Consider the following 19,105-nt stretch of genomic DNA (forward strand, 5'->3'; position numbering starts at 1 on the left):
CGTTAAACCTCATCCTCCGTAGTCGAGGCAGTTGTCTATTTGACAATAGGCCTCTTGCGATTAGACCTGGCCGTACCTAGTGAGGCTCGAGTGTCGAGAGCAAAATTTAGGTTGATAACTGAGTGAGATGAAAAACTATGTAACCCGTTACATGCCTTTGTATGTTCACTCATGGTCCTGTAGGTCCCGGGAACGTTTAGTATTCCTACCGTTGTAGTCAGACTGGGATTGAATTCCTTAGCCATCAAACTGACACTCTGAATTTTCCGAAGAATATTTCCTTTAGTATCGTGCTGTGAAGTTCAAATAGAACACGATAATGTGTTTCGTCGTTTGTTACGCACCTATTCATTAAAAGTCTCGAAGAAATTAAGCACACCGCATGTACTTACTTCAGTTTTACACAACTCTCGAAAGCATTAATATTACTGCCATAATCTGTGAGTTTTCTCGTTCCAGTAGGGTTTTTTGTAGGTAGTTTATACCTCCCTGTTAAGCCGGCCTGATTGGCCGAGCGGTTCTAGGCGCTACACTCTGGAACCGCGCGGTCGCAGGTTCGAATCCTGCCTCGGGCATGGGTGTGTGTGATGTCCTTAGGTTAGTTAGGTTTAAGTAGTTCTAAGTTCTAGGGGACTGATGACCTCAGAAGTTAAGTCGCATAGTGCTCAGAGCCATTTGAACCATTTCTGTAAGTGAGTGTTGGTAGAGTAGCCGGTCGAGCATCAGGTGAAGTATTTCACGTTCCTGCCCTAGCTATATTAATATGTACAGTAGCTAACATACCTTTCACATTGGGAAAAAATAGCACGCATGTTGCACCATTTCATAAAATGCGTTAGTTAATATGTCAAAGGAGGAAGTCGCCGTTGCTGTATCCTGTAGGATCAAATCTAACCGCGAAGTCTGGTATTTCGGCACAGTAACTACGTGTATTTAAAGGAGTTCTCATAGTGAACGCGCCTGCCATGTCGGAGGCGGCGTACCCTGTCCTTGGTGCGACCTCTGAACTGACTGAGCCACCCGGTTACAGGCGTGCCGTGCTGTTGTCGCACTCCGGACCGCGGTGCAGCTCGGCGTTTACCCTGCCGTAACTCCCCGCGGTCCCGCGGCAGAGTCGGCGTAACACGCAGCCACTGAGCGACCAGGTTGGCTCCCTGCAGCCGACATTTCCGAGTTTGTGCGGAGCCGGTGGTCGGCCGCCTCGTTGCGTCAGCCACGCCGCGCGACCCACAAACGCCGATCCGACCGCCCTTGGGCCTGGCAGGGCCGCCTGGCCTCGCCCTGAGGGCAGGCAGCCCTCCAGAGTGGGCCTGCGCCGCGCCGCGCCGCGCCAACTCCTGTGCTTCGCGTGCGTCGGTCTGCGAGCAAGTCTCTCGCTCGTCCTGGCAACATTTATCTGCACGAGGTGAAACTGTCACGAGGTATTATGAATGGCGGTTGAAGCAGCTGTACAAGTTTTCTCCGAAACTGGATGTGTAGGAGCTGCGGGCTTCAAGCCACGTCGGAATGTTATACCTTATATTTTTCCAGATCATAAAACAGCGCCGTCGTTCATCTGCCTTTATCGAGCAGACTAGTACTCGTTCTCGAATGCTCGACGGCGAGGAAATGTTTAACGTAAAACTTGCCGTGTTTCAGGGGTCGGGAGCTGCTCCCTCACGACCCAGAAATGGTTCAAATGGCTCTGAGCACTATGGCTCTTAACATCTGAGGTCATCAGTCCCCTAGACGTAGCACTACTTAAACCTAACTAACCTAAGGACATCATACACATACATGTCCGAGGCAGGATTCGAACCTGCGACCGTAGCGGTCGCGCGGTTCCAGACTGAAGCGCCTAGAATCGCTCGGCCACCCGGCCGGCTCCCAGAAATGGTTTTGCTCGAGGTTTAGGAATCGCTCTACGGGAAGCGACATCCCTACCAAAGTGGGGTCATTGCGCTGCCCGTATTCTTACTTTCTACCTAATATTATGAAGTTTCGCGAAAAATAAAACGAAAAGAAACGCGAAATGTATGTGCAGCCACTGGAAAGGAGCACTTGTTTCTGTTTTTGGCCCGCCAGTCGCTGAAATTTGGGATCTGAGACAGCGGCTCGGTGCGACTGCCTGCCGTAGAGTGCGGTGCCGAGGCGCGTGTTGCGGTCTGAGAGAGCGCCGTCCGCATGTGGGTCATTGGGGCGGCCGTTACGGCGCGCAGCTCGCGGCTCCGCCCGATCACCTCAGCTCCAGTCTCTGACCCTGGGAGGACACGGCTTCAAATCCCCGTCCCGCCATCCTCATTTCGATATTCGCCGACTGTCGTAAACTGCCACAGGCAACTGTAGAGCCCCGACCGATTCCTCCCTCCATTCGTCAAATTAGCCACTGTGCTCCGTCCCTACGAGACTTCCAACTCTGACCTATCTTCCACCGTGCTAAGCTGTTTACTATTATCGCCTGTTTTCCGAGTTTTCAAGGCCTTTAAATATCTTCATTACGCAATGAGGTGGGAATACGTCAACATTGTAAAGTCGTATCCAGAAAGTCTTGTCCATCCGTACATGGAAGACTCTGTGAAACTGCGCAACTATTCCTGCGTTTACTCTCTTACGCCAGTATATAATGTATATATCGTCTCAGCAAAGAGTTAACGACACACCTTTCCTTGAAGAGAGAGTAACGAAAAAATGAATAGGAGGAGGGAGGACATTTTAGTGCGGACCTTGGATACCACAGAGGGCCTTATCGATCAGTTGCGACTGCCGCAGCCGGTTGCAGGAGAAAACCGCCCTTCTACGGACAAACCGCCCGCTCGTGTTTCCTTTGGCGATGCAATTTTCGGTGGAAGTGTACACATTAGTGCAAAATTATGTGTGTATGTAGTGCGGAAAAAATTACAGTAAACGGACGGTGGTGCTTTGTAAATTTCGCTTTCTCGCATTATCAGAGGCATCGTCTTTCTGTTTTGCTCGGTACTACTTTCACTAAGCTACGGACAGGGGGGGGGGGGGGGGTACTTTGTGAATTTTGGCTTCTTGCGTTATCAGGAACACGCTTCCCCTTTTGCTCAGTGCTACTTTCACTAAGCTACTTTGTACGACAGTAAAGTCTCAATAGAATTTTGACTTGGACTTGTTGTGATTTTCCGGAGATGATAATGCGAATTTTTAGCTCTTTGTGACTAGTTTTTGTGTTCATTCGATTGCAAGACTAGGATGTACAGTATTGTCACAAGAAATAGTTACATCAACGCCGCAGTTCCATTTATGTGAGCACGAATAAATGTTTTATTGACTTGTTACTTAAGTAATTGGAAACGTTCGCAAGTAAAGAGAGATTTTTGTTTTGAATCTGTCGCTCAGTGGTGGAGGTTTGTCTGTTCTTGTGTTGTGGACCGTATAGTCCGATGACAATATAAGGCGCAGGCTGGTTGGTGTTGTAACATGTCTTTCGCTGTTTCCGGTGTCTACTCTGCTGTTTCTGTTATGAAACGTTCGAGTAATCTTCAGGCGGAATGCAGTTCTAATCGCACTTAGCGACCGTGTTGAAGGTTAAATGGTACTGGCGCCACAAATTAATGCTCCGCAATGGAAAAAGGACTCGTGATTATGGATATTATATCCGAGCACATAGTATCGCAGCATAGGAATTTTCTCCTCGGGTATGCAGTCAAGAAGCTCCTTTTGTGATGATTAATGCATCCTACAGAACTGGCTAATTAATACCTTTACTCTGATATCCGCAACTTTTTCAATGTACCAGAGCTTCTGATCAGTACGGTAGCCAACTTTTCCATGCAGCGTTATTGCCATTCCTTTATAACGAATTAAAGTATCAAGTAATCGCAGTTACATTTTTTTTAAAGTATTCATGTTTGCAGTTTTGTCAGATGTTTGTATACCTAACATATTTTTCTTCTTTATGTTCACAGTGCCTCCGGTACCAGCGCAGTTGCCATCGATAACAAGATTGAACAAGCAATGGTAAGTTGTCATCATTGCACCCGCCCTATGAGAATAACGTGTTCGCTGCTGTGGCCGGGCCGAGTGCAGTGTGTGCCTGCGGTTTAGGGCAGTGCCTCCTGCGAGAGAAAGAGCCCGACGCAGCTTACTGGCTAGCGGTGGGGAAGGAACACAATTTTCTCAAAATGTAATGTCAGCTGCAGGCACACACTCTGCTTAGTACTGCCGTGCCTTGGACTTTAGCACCGAGCGAGGTGGCGCAGTGGTTAGCACACTGGACTCGCATTCGGGCGGACGACGGTTCAAGCCCGTCTCCAGCCATCCTGATTTAGGTTTTCCGTGATTTCCTTAAATCGTTTCAGGCAAATGTCGGATGGTTCCTTTGAAAGGGCACGGCCGATTTCCTTCCCAATCCTTCCCTAACCCGAGCTTGCGCTCCGTCTCTAATGACCTCGTTGTCGACGGGACGTTAAACACTAACCACCACCACCACCACCACCTTGGACTTTAGCAGTAGGGCTGTCAGCTTTATTGGATATAAACCCTTGTTGTGGCTTCTCACACTGTAATCCGACGCCGTGATCAGCCGTCAAAACTGTATACAACTGTACCGATCATATCTTGTTATAGGGACCGGCGACTACATGCGCGTTACAGAACCAGCGAAGCCGACAGTCTACAGAGTGGGAGACGGATCACTCACTAGGGTACAGTTGGCGTGTATTTCTGGGGAAAGCTCCCTGTTCGTCGTCTGATCATCTCATCTGACGGTAGGAGGCGGCTGCGCCGGATCACACTACTTCCAGGGTATCGTTGTGTAACGACTCGATTAATATTTTCGGCCTTGGCAGCGGCGGGGTGTTGTAGCAACGTTCGTACAACGTACGTGAATGGATATAACGAGGAAAAGAGTCATCTGCATTTGCATGTTTTAAGATGCACTGTACCTGCCGGGAAACGAATGAATGCGAAAATGGGGGAAAACGGCTTCGCTGCTTTAAGGAACTCGCTGAGCATCTACTTCAGGTTTGAATTCATTTCGGCGATTTGCATCCTGGACGACGCTTCGCGCAAGACATCGTTCTGCGAATCCAGAGAATTTCACTCGTTAACATGTAAAAAGCCTCTTTCCTTCCCTTCACGAAATGCAGACTTTGAGTCCTAATACAGTCAGGTTTTCTGGCTAGTGACTCACAGTTAAGTCAGGAGATGTACAGCAGAGAATGAGTGGCAACGCAAAGCGGCAGTTATTTGTGTTTTTTTCATTTATTTCTTTATACCAGAGGCTGCACTGCGAACTATTAAATGTAACTGGAGTCTGTAACGCAAACATTAGAACGGACTGTTGTTACAGAATCAGTTTTTGCATCGCCGAAACTTGTTGTATGTCCTATGGGATTAATTTATTTTGTTTACACGTTTTCGGCCTACAAGGCCGTCAACAGACTAGGTTACATTTTGTTGATGGTCTTGTGAGTCGAAAACTGGCTAACGAAATAAATTAATCTCCTAGAACATACACAGTATTGTGCTCTTCATTCATAATTGTGTTGTGCGAAGAAGCGACACAAGAATGAGTTACCATTGCAACTTCTGACGCATGGTCATTGTAAGGATGACCGAATATTTTATTTTTTAGTTTCTGTTGAAACTCTACCGAGTTACAAAATATTTTATCTCGGTTAGACAGTGGGCCACTGAGTTAGTTCTCTCCACGGTACCCCGGTACTCTGAAGCTGTGAGGCGCGCTCGGTTGGCTTACACCTTTCACTAGTTTATTATGTGCTTCAGTCTTGTGGCTCGGTGTCAGAGTGACTCTGTGTCAGACTACAAACCCAGAGAGCTGTAGTTCGATCTTCAAATTATTTCTCCTACTTTTCTTAAAATCTGGTAGTTTTACCTAAGGCAATGGTTTATTAATGTGAAAAATGCTGTGTTTCACCGTAGTTTGGCGTCCACATTTCACTTCAGCCCTCAGCCCCCATCCCACCCAACACCGTAACTGGCTGTGTGAACCAAGTCGATAGAAGGCAAGAGCAGGGCGTGCCAACTGCCTTGTTCAAACGGACTCCGCGTCGAGGGTTGCTTTAATGTAAAGTCGTTCAGTTTAATGGCCACGGGCTGCACTTAATTTTTCTCGATATACAGGGCGTTACAAAGAGGTACGGCCAAACTTTCAGGAAACATTCCTCACAGCCAAATAAAGAAAAGATGTTATGTGGACATGTGTCCGGAAACGCTTAATTTCCATGTTAGAGCTCATTTTAGTTTCGTCAGTATGTTCTTCCTCCTACGCTCAATGGAGCATGTTATCATGATTTCATACGGGATACACTGCCTGTGCTGCTAGAACATGTGCCTTTGCAAGTACGACACAATATGTGGTTTCTTGCGCGATGAAGCTCCTGAACATTTCAGTCGAAGTGTTCGTACGCTTCTCAACAACAGATACGGTGACAGATGGATTGGTAGAGGCGGACCAATTCCATGGCCTCCACGCTCTCCTGACTTTCATTTATGGGGACATTTGAAAGCTCTTGTCTGCGCAACCCCGGTATCAAATGTAGAGACTCTTCGTGCTCGTGTTGTGGACGGCTGTGATACAATACGCCATTCTCCAGGGCTGCATCAGCGCATCGGGGATTCCATGCTACGGAGGGTGGATGCATGTATCCTCGCTAACGGAGGACATTTTGAACATTTCCTGTAACAAAGTGTTTGAAGTCACGCTGGTACGTTCTGTTGCTGTTTCCATTCCATGATTACTGTGATTTGAAGAGAAGTAATAAAATGGTCTCTAACATGGAAAGTAAGCATTTCCGGACACATGTCCACATAACATATTTTCTTTCTTTGTGTGTGAGGAATGTTTCCTGAAAGTTTGGCCGTACCTTTTTGGAACACCATATATAGTAACGCAACGTGCATATTGAAAATATCAAAACCAAATAATGTACCTCTCGCTTTAGTAATTGGTGTAAAATTTGTACCCATTTTTGCTTTATTGTTTCGGAAGTGGGTGTGGACAGCGAGTTGTAACACGATAACCGGACACAAGTTCTTCTGCCCGTCGCTGCTAACCGTACGTGAGCAAGAAGCACGCCGCGGCTGATACGGAGGGGGTGAGCTATGTCCTCGTGCGCGCCGGTGGAGAAGTGCGGAGAAGCAAAAGTGAATCCACTGCGGGAGGACCGAAGTCTGGCAGGCGGCGTGCCCTTGCCGTGGTGGAAGGGCCGCGGGCCGACCGCCTTGCCGCAGCGCGATCGATGTTGCAGGCGGCGGGGGCGGGGGCGGGGGCTGTCTGGCAGTGAGTGGGGTGGAGTGGAGCGTACCCCCAGCCCAGGCCGGCTCGCTTCACCTGCGGGCAGACTGCGCCGGCGAGGAAAAAAAAAACACGGCCTCACAAGAACTGTCTCCATCTCCCAGTCACAACTATCGTCGTGCGATACGCTGTATTGACATTTCCAGCCGTTTAGAGTCGACAGTAAATGCTTGACGTACACTTATCATTAATATTTCTTCTCGTCGTAGTCTAGTACTGTCAAGGTTCAAAGTTACCACTCCGAAGTTAGTTACCGCTCCTGCACTCTAGGAGCGTTCAGATACTGATATTTAATGTAAACACTGCGGTCATTACTGTCGCCTAGTAACGATCTCAAGATTCGTTGGCAGCAGCACGTCTTCTCCACTCCTCTTTGCCCTCTGTTAGCCTACTCATTTCGCCTGCACCGTATCCGATCTGCCCGGAGTGTTGCAGTCTAGGTCTTCAAAGGTACATATGGCTCTGAGCACTATGCTACTCAACGTCTGAGGTCATCAGTTCCCTAGAACTTTTTTTTAAAAATTTCTTTACTAACCATCAATAATGCTTATACAACATAACCCACTTCCTTATATGATTAGTGGGTCTTTCTAAGTATGTTAGATACAATTTGCAGCTAATTACAATGTAGTGGATTGTCAGCAACCGCTATACTCGTAATTACAATGGGCAGCATTTCTTACACGTATTAGTATTTAACTCCTATGTTCTTAACTAACTGTACTACCTGCAGCGTCACAAATGTGTCTATTTTATTGCCTTGCCCATCCCCTAGAACGTAGATCCACTTAAACCTAACTAACCTAAGGACATCACACACATCAATTCCCTAGGCAGGATTCGAACCTGCAACCGTAGCGGTCTCGCGGTTCCAGACTGAATCACCTAGAACCGCTCGGCCACTGCGGCCGGCAGTCTAGGTCTTCCTCTCCGTCTATTGCCGAGAATCGTTCTTTCCATTCGATTAACCAGAAAAATACTGTGTTGGCAGAGGAGGCGAATTAATTGACATCTTCTCGGTAGCATCGATTCTTTTTTGCGTCCTCTTCTAAGAATTTCTCGTTACAGTTACTGCTGTGACTTTCTCGTGTCTTATTCCTTGATATTAAACTAACATTTGGAGACATCGAAAAAAGGCTTTCGACAGGTGACGGTAGGGATAGGGGCAACTAGTTTTTTCTCTGTGTTCACGAATTTGTCAGCAGAAACATTGGAACTGATACTGTTTCTCAATCGAATTATGCGTTTCTGTACACTACTACAGCTGTCTCAAGTGTTTGGGGAAGGGGAGGGGGAGATTGGCCAAATGCGAGATTTCCCACACCGTGTTTTTCCAGACGCTCTGTAAAGTAAAAGAAGCGCGCAAGAACAGAACGTGTCCTATTTCGGCAGTGTTTCGTTCACACTGAGCACATTTTCCGCCAATTTTGCGAATTGTCCGAGTAGATATTAACATGTACTGAGATACAATATCTTCCTTTCATATACAATATCTTCCTTTCCGAAGAATCTCAAAAGGCCTTAACATTGGTAAATTCTTTCCTCGAAATACGTTTGCATGACTGTCACTGTAGATGAATAAAATTAAAGCATTGACCGTGTCGGAAATATTGTTTAAGTGTATTTTATTTTTCATGATATGTCAGGAGCGTTCACTTGTTCTTGTGATGCCTGCTTGCTTAGCGAGAAGTCGACCTATGAAAAATTTCACTTCTTAGAAAAGAAAATGAAACATTGCCGGTAAAAAATTGTTCTAATTGAGCGTATCACTGATTTCAGTGAAACGTTCTCACCTCGCAGCTTTGGGCTAAAGCTCCCGTAAATCACAAGGCTGCGTCACGTTTTCAAGTCTTAAAGAAGGAGTTTGCTCTTAGTTATTGATGAGGTTTACACTGTCAAAGATTATGTAGCGCGCGCGTGTGTGTGTGTGTGTGTGTTTGTGAGACATGACAAATGAGTGTTTGAGGAACAATTGCGCAAACTGATATTCGCGATTGCGCTCGTTGTTATCCTTCTTTTTTCTGTCGATGCCCCTGAACCAATGATGGATTACCTGCATCCACCTATGATGATACGTGAGCCATAGAGTGACGTGGCAACTACACATTTGGAATTGGGGGAAGCTGACTGTATTACACAAACTGAAAGTCAGGGGAGCCCAGATTTTCTTCTTCTTCTGGATGTTATGTGCCGTCTTACTGGTCATATTCCTGTTTCGCTACCGTGGTTCATGCCGCACCGCTAAACAGCACACCGTGGCAGATCTTACATGTCTCAGTTCGCTCCCAGACTGGCAGTGCCGTGACGTGAAACAGAAGGGAGGGGAAAAGGGTCTGCTTCTTCCCATTTGTCTCGAAGTATGTACTTGCACAAATTCAGTTGTTTAAATGATTGAAGTACACCGATGAGGACCTTCAGAAATCAGTCAAAAGCCGGTATAGTGTGTTCAAAACTTTTGAAAGTGGCGATTTTTTCGGGTAAAATCGAATTTTCGCGCTGAAACAAGAAAAGAAAAAAAAACAGCGTTGTATTTAAAAAAGGGACTCGTGACGTATCAGGCTTTCTCCACGTTGTTTATTAATAGTGTGGTTCGAGGTGTTTTACTGAGAATGTTGCCATTTTGCACTGTACATAAATATCCGATCCGTTCAGTGGGATACAGTGGCCTCTGCACAGCATATCGCATTTCCCCTGTCTTTGCGTTCTCGGAAGGTCTCTTCTCGCAGAGAAGTTGAGCCTCGAGTGCAGGGACAATAAGCTCCGGTGGTAAACATATTTACAGTCTCTGCACAAAGAGAGCCGTAATACCTTTGCCGGGGTGTCGGGTACAAAACACGCCGCTCCATTCGTGCTTGCACAATAAAGTGGCGCGCTGTTGTGCGGCTCTGGAAGCTGGGAATTGTGCGTGTGGTGTCGATGTTGCCCTCCGTTACGATTTCCGCCTTCCAATCGCTGTAGATGAGAGCGCACAAACTCTTTTCGGTGAGAGGGGCCTCGAAATCCAGAATAGCGGCGGCCCCGACGAGATCCCCTAGATCACAGACTTGTTTTCACGATGACAGTCCCCGAGAAGAGATCAGCGACGTGCGATCCGAGAGAGCATTCGCCGCCGACACGGGCTGCAGCTTGTACAGTCAGTGTCTGATTCTCTGTTAAATCGACAGCCGCTTTTTCCTAGTTAATGCCAATGCTTGGATGACTGCTTTGAAAAGGCTACGGGACATGCCATTCCACGCCCTTGCCCAATCCGATATGGCGCTCCTCCCACTGTAATGATTTCTGTGGCGAAGGGGCGTTAAACCCTGATCTTATTTTGTTCCGTCACGGAAATTCTCGTTAGTTAAATGATTTTGGGGACGGAATTGAAGCAGACCCGTGCACGCGCTGGTGTCATTTAACAGCTGCTACGTTTGCTCGGGGCAAGTCCGCATGCAGAGCGAAGCTGAGAAATAACGAGGAAACGTGTTCCGTTCCAATGAAATTGCGAGAACACTTTTCACTTCGCTCCAGGAAAACGTGAAAAATGTGGAAACAACAGTAGAAACGTGACCCCCGTGTCAGTGCTCGCTGTCAATCGTCTGCAGAAAGTTACGGTAATATTTGTTGCACTTAGTAAATACTCCGCTTGACGATTTATTCAAAATTAATCGTAAAATTTGTTAAGATTACTTAAAATGCAGTGCGCTTACAAGATCAGTGCCGCAGCTCGACAGGGTAAAATGGAATAAAAATTTTGTCAAACAAAACAGAGATTTCTGTTCTGCCACCCACCGATGTTATTTATTTGTGAAACGCAGCATTTGTGCACAGACTGCACAAGCTATTGCCAGAGGGGTCACAAGAGTCTTAACAGTAGCACAAGCAGTACTTACCCTGCCGTCTTTCCCAAGATACAAGATGCTGCGTTGTCGTACGGTCTTTCCTTATTCGTCAGTAAAGTGCGCATGCACACAAAGTGCCTGTTGGCTTCTGTCTCAGGTTCCTCGGCCGGCGTTTCTTGGATGACTTTTTGACTTTTCTCGATCACGAATGGTTGGCATTGTCAAAGCCAATCTCCATTACACTACTGCAGATTTACACTGAAAAATATGCTGTAGCGTGTCCACGTGTTGCATTCCGCTGTGCTGTAATCACTTAGCTGACAATACACATTTCCACATCAACGTCGAGAAAGGGAATTTCTGTTTTTGGAATATTACCATGTAAGTACTATGTATATTAACGTATATTACTTCAAATCGGTATTTAGCTTTTGGTCAAACGATAGCAAGCAAGGACTTACGTAAAGGGATTAATCACTATTTTAGAGTACGTGTGTACAAAACTTACCCACATGATGCCTCCCAAAACTGCGGCGAGTTAAAAAGGAGCTGTTGGTGGTTACTCCAGCTGCGTCGATCTCTTTCAGGTTCGTTGTTAGTTGGCTGGTTTTATATCCTGTGGGATTACCCGTCAAGACAATACATTTTGGATGCAAGATTAGCATTCTGCACTGTACGAGCCACCTTCAAGTGACTGCTGACAGCGGACGGCCACCGCTCCGCAGAAAGGTTTTCCTTTCCCCAAACATGCCTTCATTTACATACTAGGATACAAACGGTGCCACACTGGACTGTTAGGCTCGTGGTATAGCCCACTGGCACTCGCTTTTGGTTTCCAGAAACCACTAGATTCGCGTCTTCGTTCTGTCTTTCGGTCTTTCACATTTGTGACCAGAGTGACAGTTTCCGTCTGCGGCCTTAAAAGTTCAGTTTAGTTCAGTGCGGTGTAGACGGGAAGTTTTACTGCTGCAGGTAAATCACTAGTGATCATGGGAGATGGAAGCCCGACGCAAGGTCAGGTCCTGTCGCGTTGCTCGTAGTAACATAACATAATTGTTTGCAGCAGAAGCGTCGGGCGACTTGTTTCTCGTGACGTGTCTTTATTGACGCTAGGGCGGCAGTGTGTGGCGATGACTGGCAACGGTTGAATATGTCCACGCACCGTAAGACAATCTGTATTTTGTGCCTGTGCTGGTATTTATTTACCCGCTGGCTGTCAGCGGTGTGCACGCGGCTTGCGGACGGAAGCGTGGCAACAGCGGAGCGCTTGCGCTTTTTCTGTATTTGTTTGGCTCTGAAGGTCAGCGAGTTGCCCAGCTGATAGCAAGGCGAGCTTCACGCTGACCGTCATAAGTGTTGGCACCTCATTTCGTCCCCTGTTCTATCGCCTGTCGCAAGGTGTGCTCGTGTCAGCTATGACCGGTTCTCGCGTTTTTCCTCTTGTGTGTGTGTGTGTGTGTGTGTGTGTGTGTGTGTGTGTGTTTGGGGGGGGGGGGGGGGGAGATTGCCAAAATGACGAATACTTTTTTTCTATAAAAAGATGTGGCGCGATGTGACTGTTTTCACTGTGTGTATGAGCTGTACGTCGGTCATTTTTACAATTGTTTTGTCAGCAGATGATTCAGTGGGAATGATTGTATAATTTAATTTTTTTCCTGTTTGGGCGAATCTATAAGTAAAAATTGAAGTAATTTCAGCATACGTGAGATGGCAATAAGGAAATAGCTGAGAACACATTCCGTAACTCTCCTAATGTGTTGTTAATCTGGCTTGCTTAATCAAGAACTTTGTCAAATGGTTATTACTTCAAATGGCTCTGAGCACTATGGGACTTAACGTCTGAGGTCATCACTCCCTAGAACTCAGAACTACTTAAACCTAACCAACCTAAGGACATCACACACATGCATGGCCGAGGGCAGGATTCGAACCTGCGACCGTAGTGGTCGCTCGGTTCCAGACTGAAGCGCCTAGAACCGCTCGGCCACAGCGGCCGGCCGGTTATTACTGTCGCCGTGTTTTGAAGACACTCGTTGCGAGGCATCGATTTGTCCGACGCTTTTTTCACGAGTATATCAGTTCTCGTCATTTATGTTCGTGCGCAGTTTCTAAGATGCTGCGTTCTCTTATGAAATTACGTCATTTGAGTGACGCCTGTCACACCGATTGATGCTTCGGTAGTTAGGTTTATCGACACAAATGTAATGGCGGGAATTGGCCAGGCGATACAGTCACGAGTAAAATCCAAGAACCGAACGAAATAATTGGCAGGTGGGTAGCATCCAACTGGCTTTAGGACGGTAATGAAGCATCTTTGAGGTACACTTTTCCTTCTTCCGCTTATTGCGTACCCGTGACATACACACGTTTTGTCTGTTTGGTTACAAATTCTTTTCCGAAGCCGTATCCGTCGGACGTTCGTAATAGATGTGTTACGAACTCGCTGATGATGACAAAAGTAGTCCGAACGTGGCCGAAACTTGTTACGAATATTCCTCCTGTGAAACTTTGCAACTTGTCCGAGGTACGACGAATAATCGACGGAACGTACGGGAAGCGCAGAGGCGAGGCGAGGCGCCAGCGGCGTGAGTGAACACATAGGGTGGCGAGTGGAGTGGAGTGCGAGTGTCGCCTTATCAGCAGCACCATCCGGCCGCCTTCTCCGCCAGCTGCGAGCGTATTGTTTGTCGCCGCTCGAGGGTGGGGGGCGATACGGCTGCGCATATATGTGCGAGCGGCGGACGTGGCCCGCAGTTAGTTAGTCAGCCAGTCAGTCGAGATGCTTCAGCGCGACGCGCCTTCCGCCTCCAGCAGGACGCTGGCCCGCCGGTCTTCCGAGTCGCTGCTGTACGAGGTGCACCAGCGCGGTCAGCCCAGGCCCTGCTACGTCATCGTCCCAGACACAGAGGTGCGCGCTCCTCCTCGCCCCCTTGACTCTGTCTGTGGCGCTGGCCGCGTCTCTCTCTCTCTCTCTCTCTCTCTCTCTCTCTCTCTCTCTCTCTCTCTCTGTTCATTCCGCCTAGGGAGACGAGCCATTCGTCGAACCGAAGCTGCTCCCGGCTCTATCCCACCAAAATGGAGACTTATTGGTATTTAACATTCGCTACATTCGATTGTGCAGGTTGTTGCTACTGTCATTGCGGATGCTTATCTGGCAAACTGATAAAACATTTGTCTCTTGGGATAAAATGAGTGACCGCATTTGTAGCTCAATATTTACCACCAAATGGATATTTTCTATTCTAATTTTGACATTTACCTGTGTACCTAGTATTTGTTACACATACCTTCAAAACCGAGTGTCAAGTGTTTCGCTGACGACTAATTCGTTCGGTGCCTCTCGTGTTATTAAAGATTTTACTATTTTATTAACATTTCATTAATTATAGGGTCAAATGTAGTGTTTGTCACACGCAGTGGTGAGCTGTGACTCTTTTTGTAACACTGCCTTTTTTTACTTTACAGGATCTTGTGAAAAGCCACCTCATGTTCGCAGTGAGGGAGGAAGTCGAAGTACTGAAGGAACGTATCGCAGAGCTCATGGACCGAATCTGTCAGCTCGAGACGGAAAACACGATCCTGAAAGCGCACGCCTCTCAGGAAGCCCTGGCACAGTTGGGCCTAAATAATCAGGGCCAGCAACAGCAACAAACTCCGTCTCAGCAGCAGCAGCTACAACAGCAGCAGCAGCAGCAGCAGCAGCAGCTACACCACCAGCAGCAGCAGCAGCAACAGCAGCAGCAGCAGCAACAACAACAACAACAGCAGCAGCAGCAACAACAGCAGCAGCAATTGCAACAGCAACAACTCCAACAGCAGCAGCAACTGCAGCAACACCAGCAGTTGCAACAACAGTCATCAGTGCAGCAACAGCAGCCACAGCAGCAACCTCAGCAGCAGCAACAGCTGCAGGGAAAGGCACTGAATGGCACTCTACCGTAATTGTATCCTAAACCCCACTGTGGTATTCTTGTTCTCACACACTAGTCAGCTGGGAGCTGGCAAAAAGGGCAAAGACTTTATGCTTATTGCAGTTCTCCTCAGCCTGTCAGCTTGCAGTGATACTGCTCCACTGTTTGTGTAAATCTGAAGATGCTCGTTACTTTGATTGTTTTAGTTAATATATGTAATGTCAAGTTTTCCAAGTATTACTGTACTGTTGAGACGACAGGGAACCTGGTTGCTAAGAAATGGAGCACTCACAATAGTAGATATCCCGTACCGTACATACTGCAAAACTCGTGGGTATCTTCTGTCTGCCTTTCTTTGCTGTGAAAGAGAGAGAGAGAGAGAGAGAGAGAGAGAGAGAGAGAGAGAGAGAGAGAGTGTGTGTGTGTGTGTGTGTGTGTGTGTGTGTGTGTGTGTGTGTGGACACACAGGTGTGTGCACATAAAAGAATCTCAGTTTCTGTTTAAACAGTTATTTATGGAAGGACTGTGGTGCTGTCATTATGTATGAAGCGATTGGTTTGGAGACAGGAAAGAAGACTGTTTTATACTAGGCACTTTGTGTAAATTAGTAAGATGCAGAAATTAATGTCTCGGAAAGGTACACGAAAGGAGTGTATTACGTGTTTGAAAGAGTATTGCTGCGTTCACTTTGAGAAACTGGCTGTTAGTAGATGTGTAATAGTCTCTCTGTTGAATCTATCAACTGCTAAATGTGTCCACTTTTATGGGTTGAGTAAGTGTTGTGTATTTTGGATATTAAGTTTTCATGTTTATGGATTTTTCCTGAAGAAAATAACATAGCTTTGGTGGTGTTGAATGAATTTTACTGAAATGTGGTCTGAATGTAGAAACCACATGACTTCAAAGATGATATTCTGTCAGCTCAGATTTCATTTCAGAACAACAATAGTTGCAATGTAAGTGGAATGGAGTAAGAATTGCTTTGAACCCTCATACAGAATTTAAAAAATTAGTACATGCTTTTGCCCCACAATTATGCTAACTTGAAACACTATTGTATATTTATGGAGGGCATGTCACTATGGCTGTGCTAATAAGATAATTAATTTTTTAATGGTTCTCGTGTAAATATTGTAGTGTCGAACAGTGTAAATCCCGCCCTCCATATAGTATATTGTTAGTGGTACATTTTGTATAATTGAGTTAGGATGATTCGTTTTCTTCAAGCGTGTAAGCACTAACTGCTCAAGAAATGTTAAAAGTTTAATTCACCAAAATGTTGTTGAAGCAAGAAGTTACAGAAGCAGAATTGATTAATTACTGCAGTTAATGCAACTAATGACACCTAATACAATATAAATCCTAAATTTTCTACTGTTTATAGGACAAAAAAGTTTTGCGGCATATCACATTGTAATTCTAATGCGTACTTTTAGAAGTAAAATAAAAAAATTAAAAAAATATAATTTCTATCTGCCACATACTGTTCTGTCTGGTGGAGCATATAGAAGAGGTTTCGTATAATTAATTATGATTGTTTGAGACATTCTAACCATAGTTTTTCCAAGTGAGATTTGCCTTATGCAGTGCTGCTTATGGTTGCTTTATTGAGCTCCACAAAATGTGATTTAATGACTTTAATGCGAAATACTTGCTTTCAAAAGAGTAGAAATTTGTAATTTTTGATTGAGCAAACACTGTAAGTTACAGTAACTGAAAAGTGACTTCTCATTATGCCTCTGAAAACTCCTAAGAACCATTCTCCGAAGCAGTGCAGTACTTATTCACGATTATTAAGAAATGTGTGACATTATTTGCCATGTACACAATTTTATTTGACAGTGAAAATTCAACAGTAACAATAACGAAAATCACTAACAGTCTTAATCAATGTAAAAAAAAAATGCTAGTGTCTTATACAGTGAGACGTATATTTTAAAAAAAAAGTGATTTTTAATTGTACAGTGTGACTGTGTACAGATGACTGTTCAAGGCCAGCATGCTGTGGACTGTTGCTGGGCCGTAGTGTGTTTTGTAATTAGTGTCAGTTGTTACATGTTAAGTTATCATGCATTGGAAGTATTGGAAGACAGATGCTTTATCTTCTTCGTGGCAACATATACAAATGTATTTCTGTATATATACTTTTATTCAGCTACTTTTGTCAACTGGCGATAAAACTGATTTGAGCAAAACAATGCTTGAGACATGGTTCCTTATTATTATTGTCAGCTTGATTATTAATAAAAAATCTTTAAATAAATTTTATTTGATTGTTTTTCAATTTTTGTTTTCATATACCTTTTGTTGTCATCACTGCCCCAAGTTACAGTAGTTTATTGTTACCTGATCAACACCTAAGCTTTATAAGAGGCACACTGCAACAAACCTCTCCTCTCTCCTTCAAAAGTAAGGTTAAATTGTTTGACTAATGTGTTGTTTGCTTTCATGGTTGATCTCAGAAAGAGTGTGGCTCCGAAACATGAGAAAGAATAAAAAAGAAGACACTATTTTGTGTTAAGTACTTATAATTCAAGCTGGCACAGTATATGGCAAAGTAGTTGCAGCAATAATAGCTTCAGGTGATACTTTTATTGAGAGCATTTGTGCAAAAAACTGTCAGTGGTACTCACACTCAAGATTTCTTAAGCTGTATCTCCAGTTGATGCTGCAAATACTCACCTACACTGAGAGCTAGAGAATACCTAGCAGCAGTGAAATAATGATTATGGGAACAGTAATATGTATTCTATATGAAGAGACAAGTGTACAGCTGTTTAAAGGCACAGTGTTGGTGATGCTAATTGCCATTGTAGGTTTGTTGAATATGCAACAGATTATGTACACAATTGTTCATAATGATGAAGGAAGTGAAGATGAATAATGTATTTTGGCATTAAGAATGTGCAGACTTTAAAGAGGAAAATACATGAAAAAACTTTGTAACTGGATGTATTGAACATCAGCAATATAAGAAAAAGATAGATTGCTACTCACCGGGAAGGTGACAAGCTAAGTTCCGGACAGGCACAATGAAAAGACTCTTGCACATCAGCTCTTGGCCAAAGCCTTAATCAGAATAGAAAGCTCACACATTCATTCACACAAGCAAGCACACCTCACACATGACTGCCATCTCCCACAAGTCAGGCTTGAATGCAGTAGAGTTGCATTCCTCCGAGCTGTCAGAGATGGTGGTCATGTGTGTGTGAGGTGTGCTGCTTGTGTGAATCAATTTGTGTGTACGTGCTTCCTTTTCTGATGAAGGCTTCGGCCAAAACTGACATGCAAGTGTCTTTCCATTGAGCTGGCTGCAACTCACCATATTGATCTTTACACTGAGTAGCAATCCATTGTTTCCCTATATTATTGCTATTACAATCTGGAGTTTCCATTGTTTTTATGGAACATTAGATGATGAATGTGTTACAATGAAGTGTAAACTCCAAAGTAATGGATTTAAAGATATGTACATAAACTGTGAGCAAATTCTGAGTACTGTAAATATTCCAGTAGTCATTCCGGAAATGAGTTACTGAGTTCAATTTGTCCACATACTGCCTTTAATTTATTTGCTAAAGTTCTTTGATTACTTTTTTAGTTAATGAGAATATACTTAGTCATATTTATGCTCTTGTTTCATATTCAACCTGGAAGACACTGCAAAATCAACCAAGTGTATATCTAAGAGACAGTGAATACATGTTATGACAGATGGCACGAATTTGTCCAAAACAGGCTCTGTTGTAAAGTAAATACCTCCTTAAATATCATGAACTGGTTGTAGTACTTTCACTGATGGTGTGGGTAGTGTAGCATTCACAAAGACAGTATTCAGTGAAGCACAATATTCAGGGTAATGGAACGTTGTATAAAGATTACAACTTTGCAGATCTTTTGAGGATCGCAGTCTCGTTTATTCTTTAGTTTTAGGAAAGGTTTATCTACAGTAAATGCAGTAGAAGTTCTTGTTGCAGATATTCTTCATTTTGAAAACAATTCTTTCACTTGTGCTTTACTACGGGATCTGAACAAAGCATTTGACAATGTGTCACATAATTTCCTCATTAATGAGAGAGAGAGAGAGAGAGAGAGAGAGAGAGAGAGAG

General features: G+C 44.9%; 1 protein-coding gene across 2 annotated transcripts in view; it reads left to right on the forward strand.

Annotated features, from left to right (window-relative positions):
* LOC126281833 (protein bunched, class 2/F/G isoform-like) overlaps positions 1-17,264 on the forward strand; it is a 511,962-nt gene extending 494,698 nt beyond the window's left edge. For both annotated transcript variants that reach the window (XM_049981087.1, XM_049981077.1), the window contains 2 exons: positions 3,912-3,963; positions 14,551-17,264. In XM_049981087.1, coding sequence (XP_049837044.1) covers positions 3,912-3,963; positions 14,551-15,027 — 529 coding nt within the window. In that variant the 3' untranslated portion in view covers positions 15,028-17,264. The remainder of the gene's footprint in view (positions 1-3,911; positions 3,964-14,550) is intronic.
* Positions 17,265-19,105: the final 1,841 nt, after the last annotated feature.

Source organism: Schistocerca gregaria, chromosome 1, assembly GCF_023897955.1.
Source record: "Schistocerca gregaria isolate iqSchGreg1 chromosome 1, iqSchGreg1.2, whole genome shotgun sequence".
Taxonomy (NCBI): domain Eukaryota; kingdom Metazoa; phylum Arthropoda; class Insecta; order Orthoptera; family Acrididae; genus Schistocerca; species Schistocerca gregaria.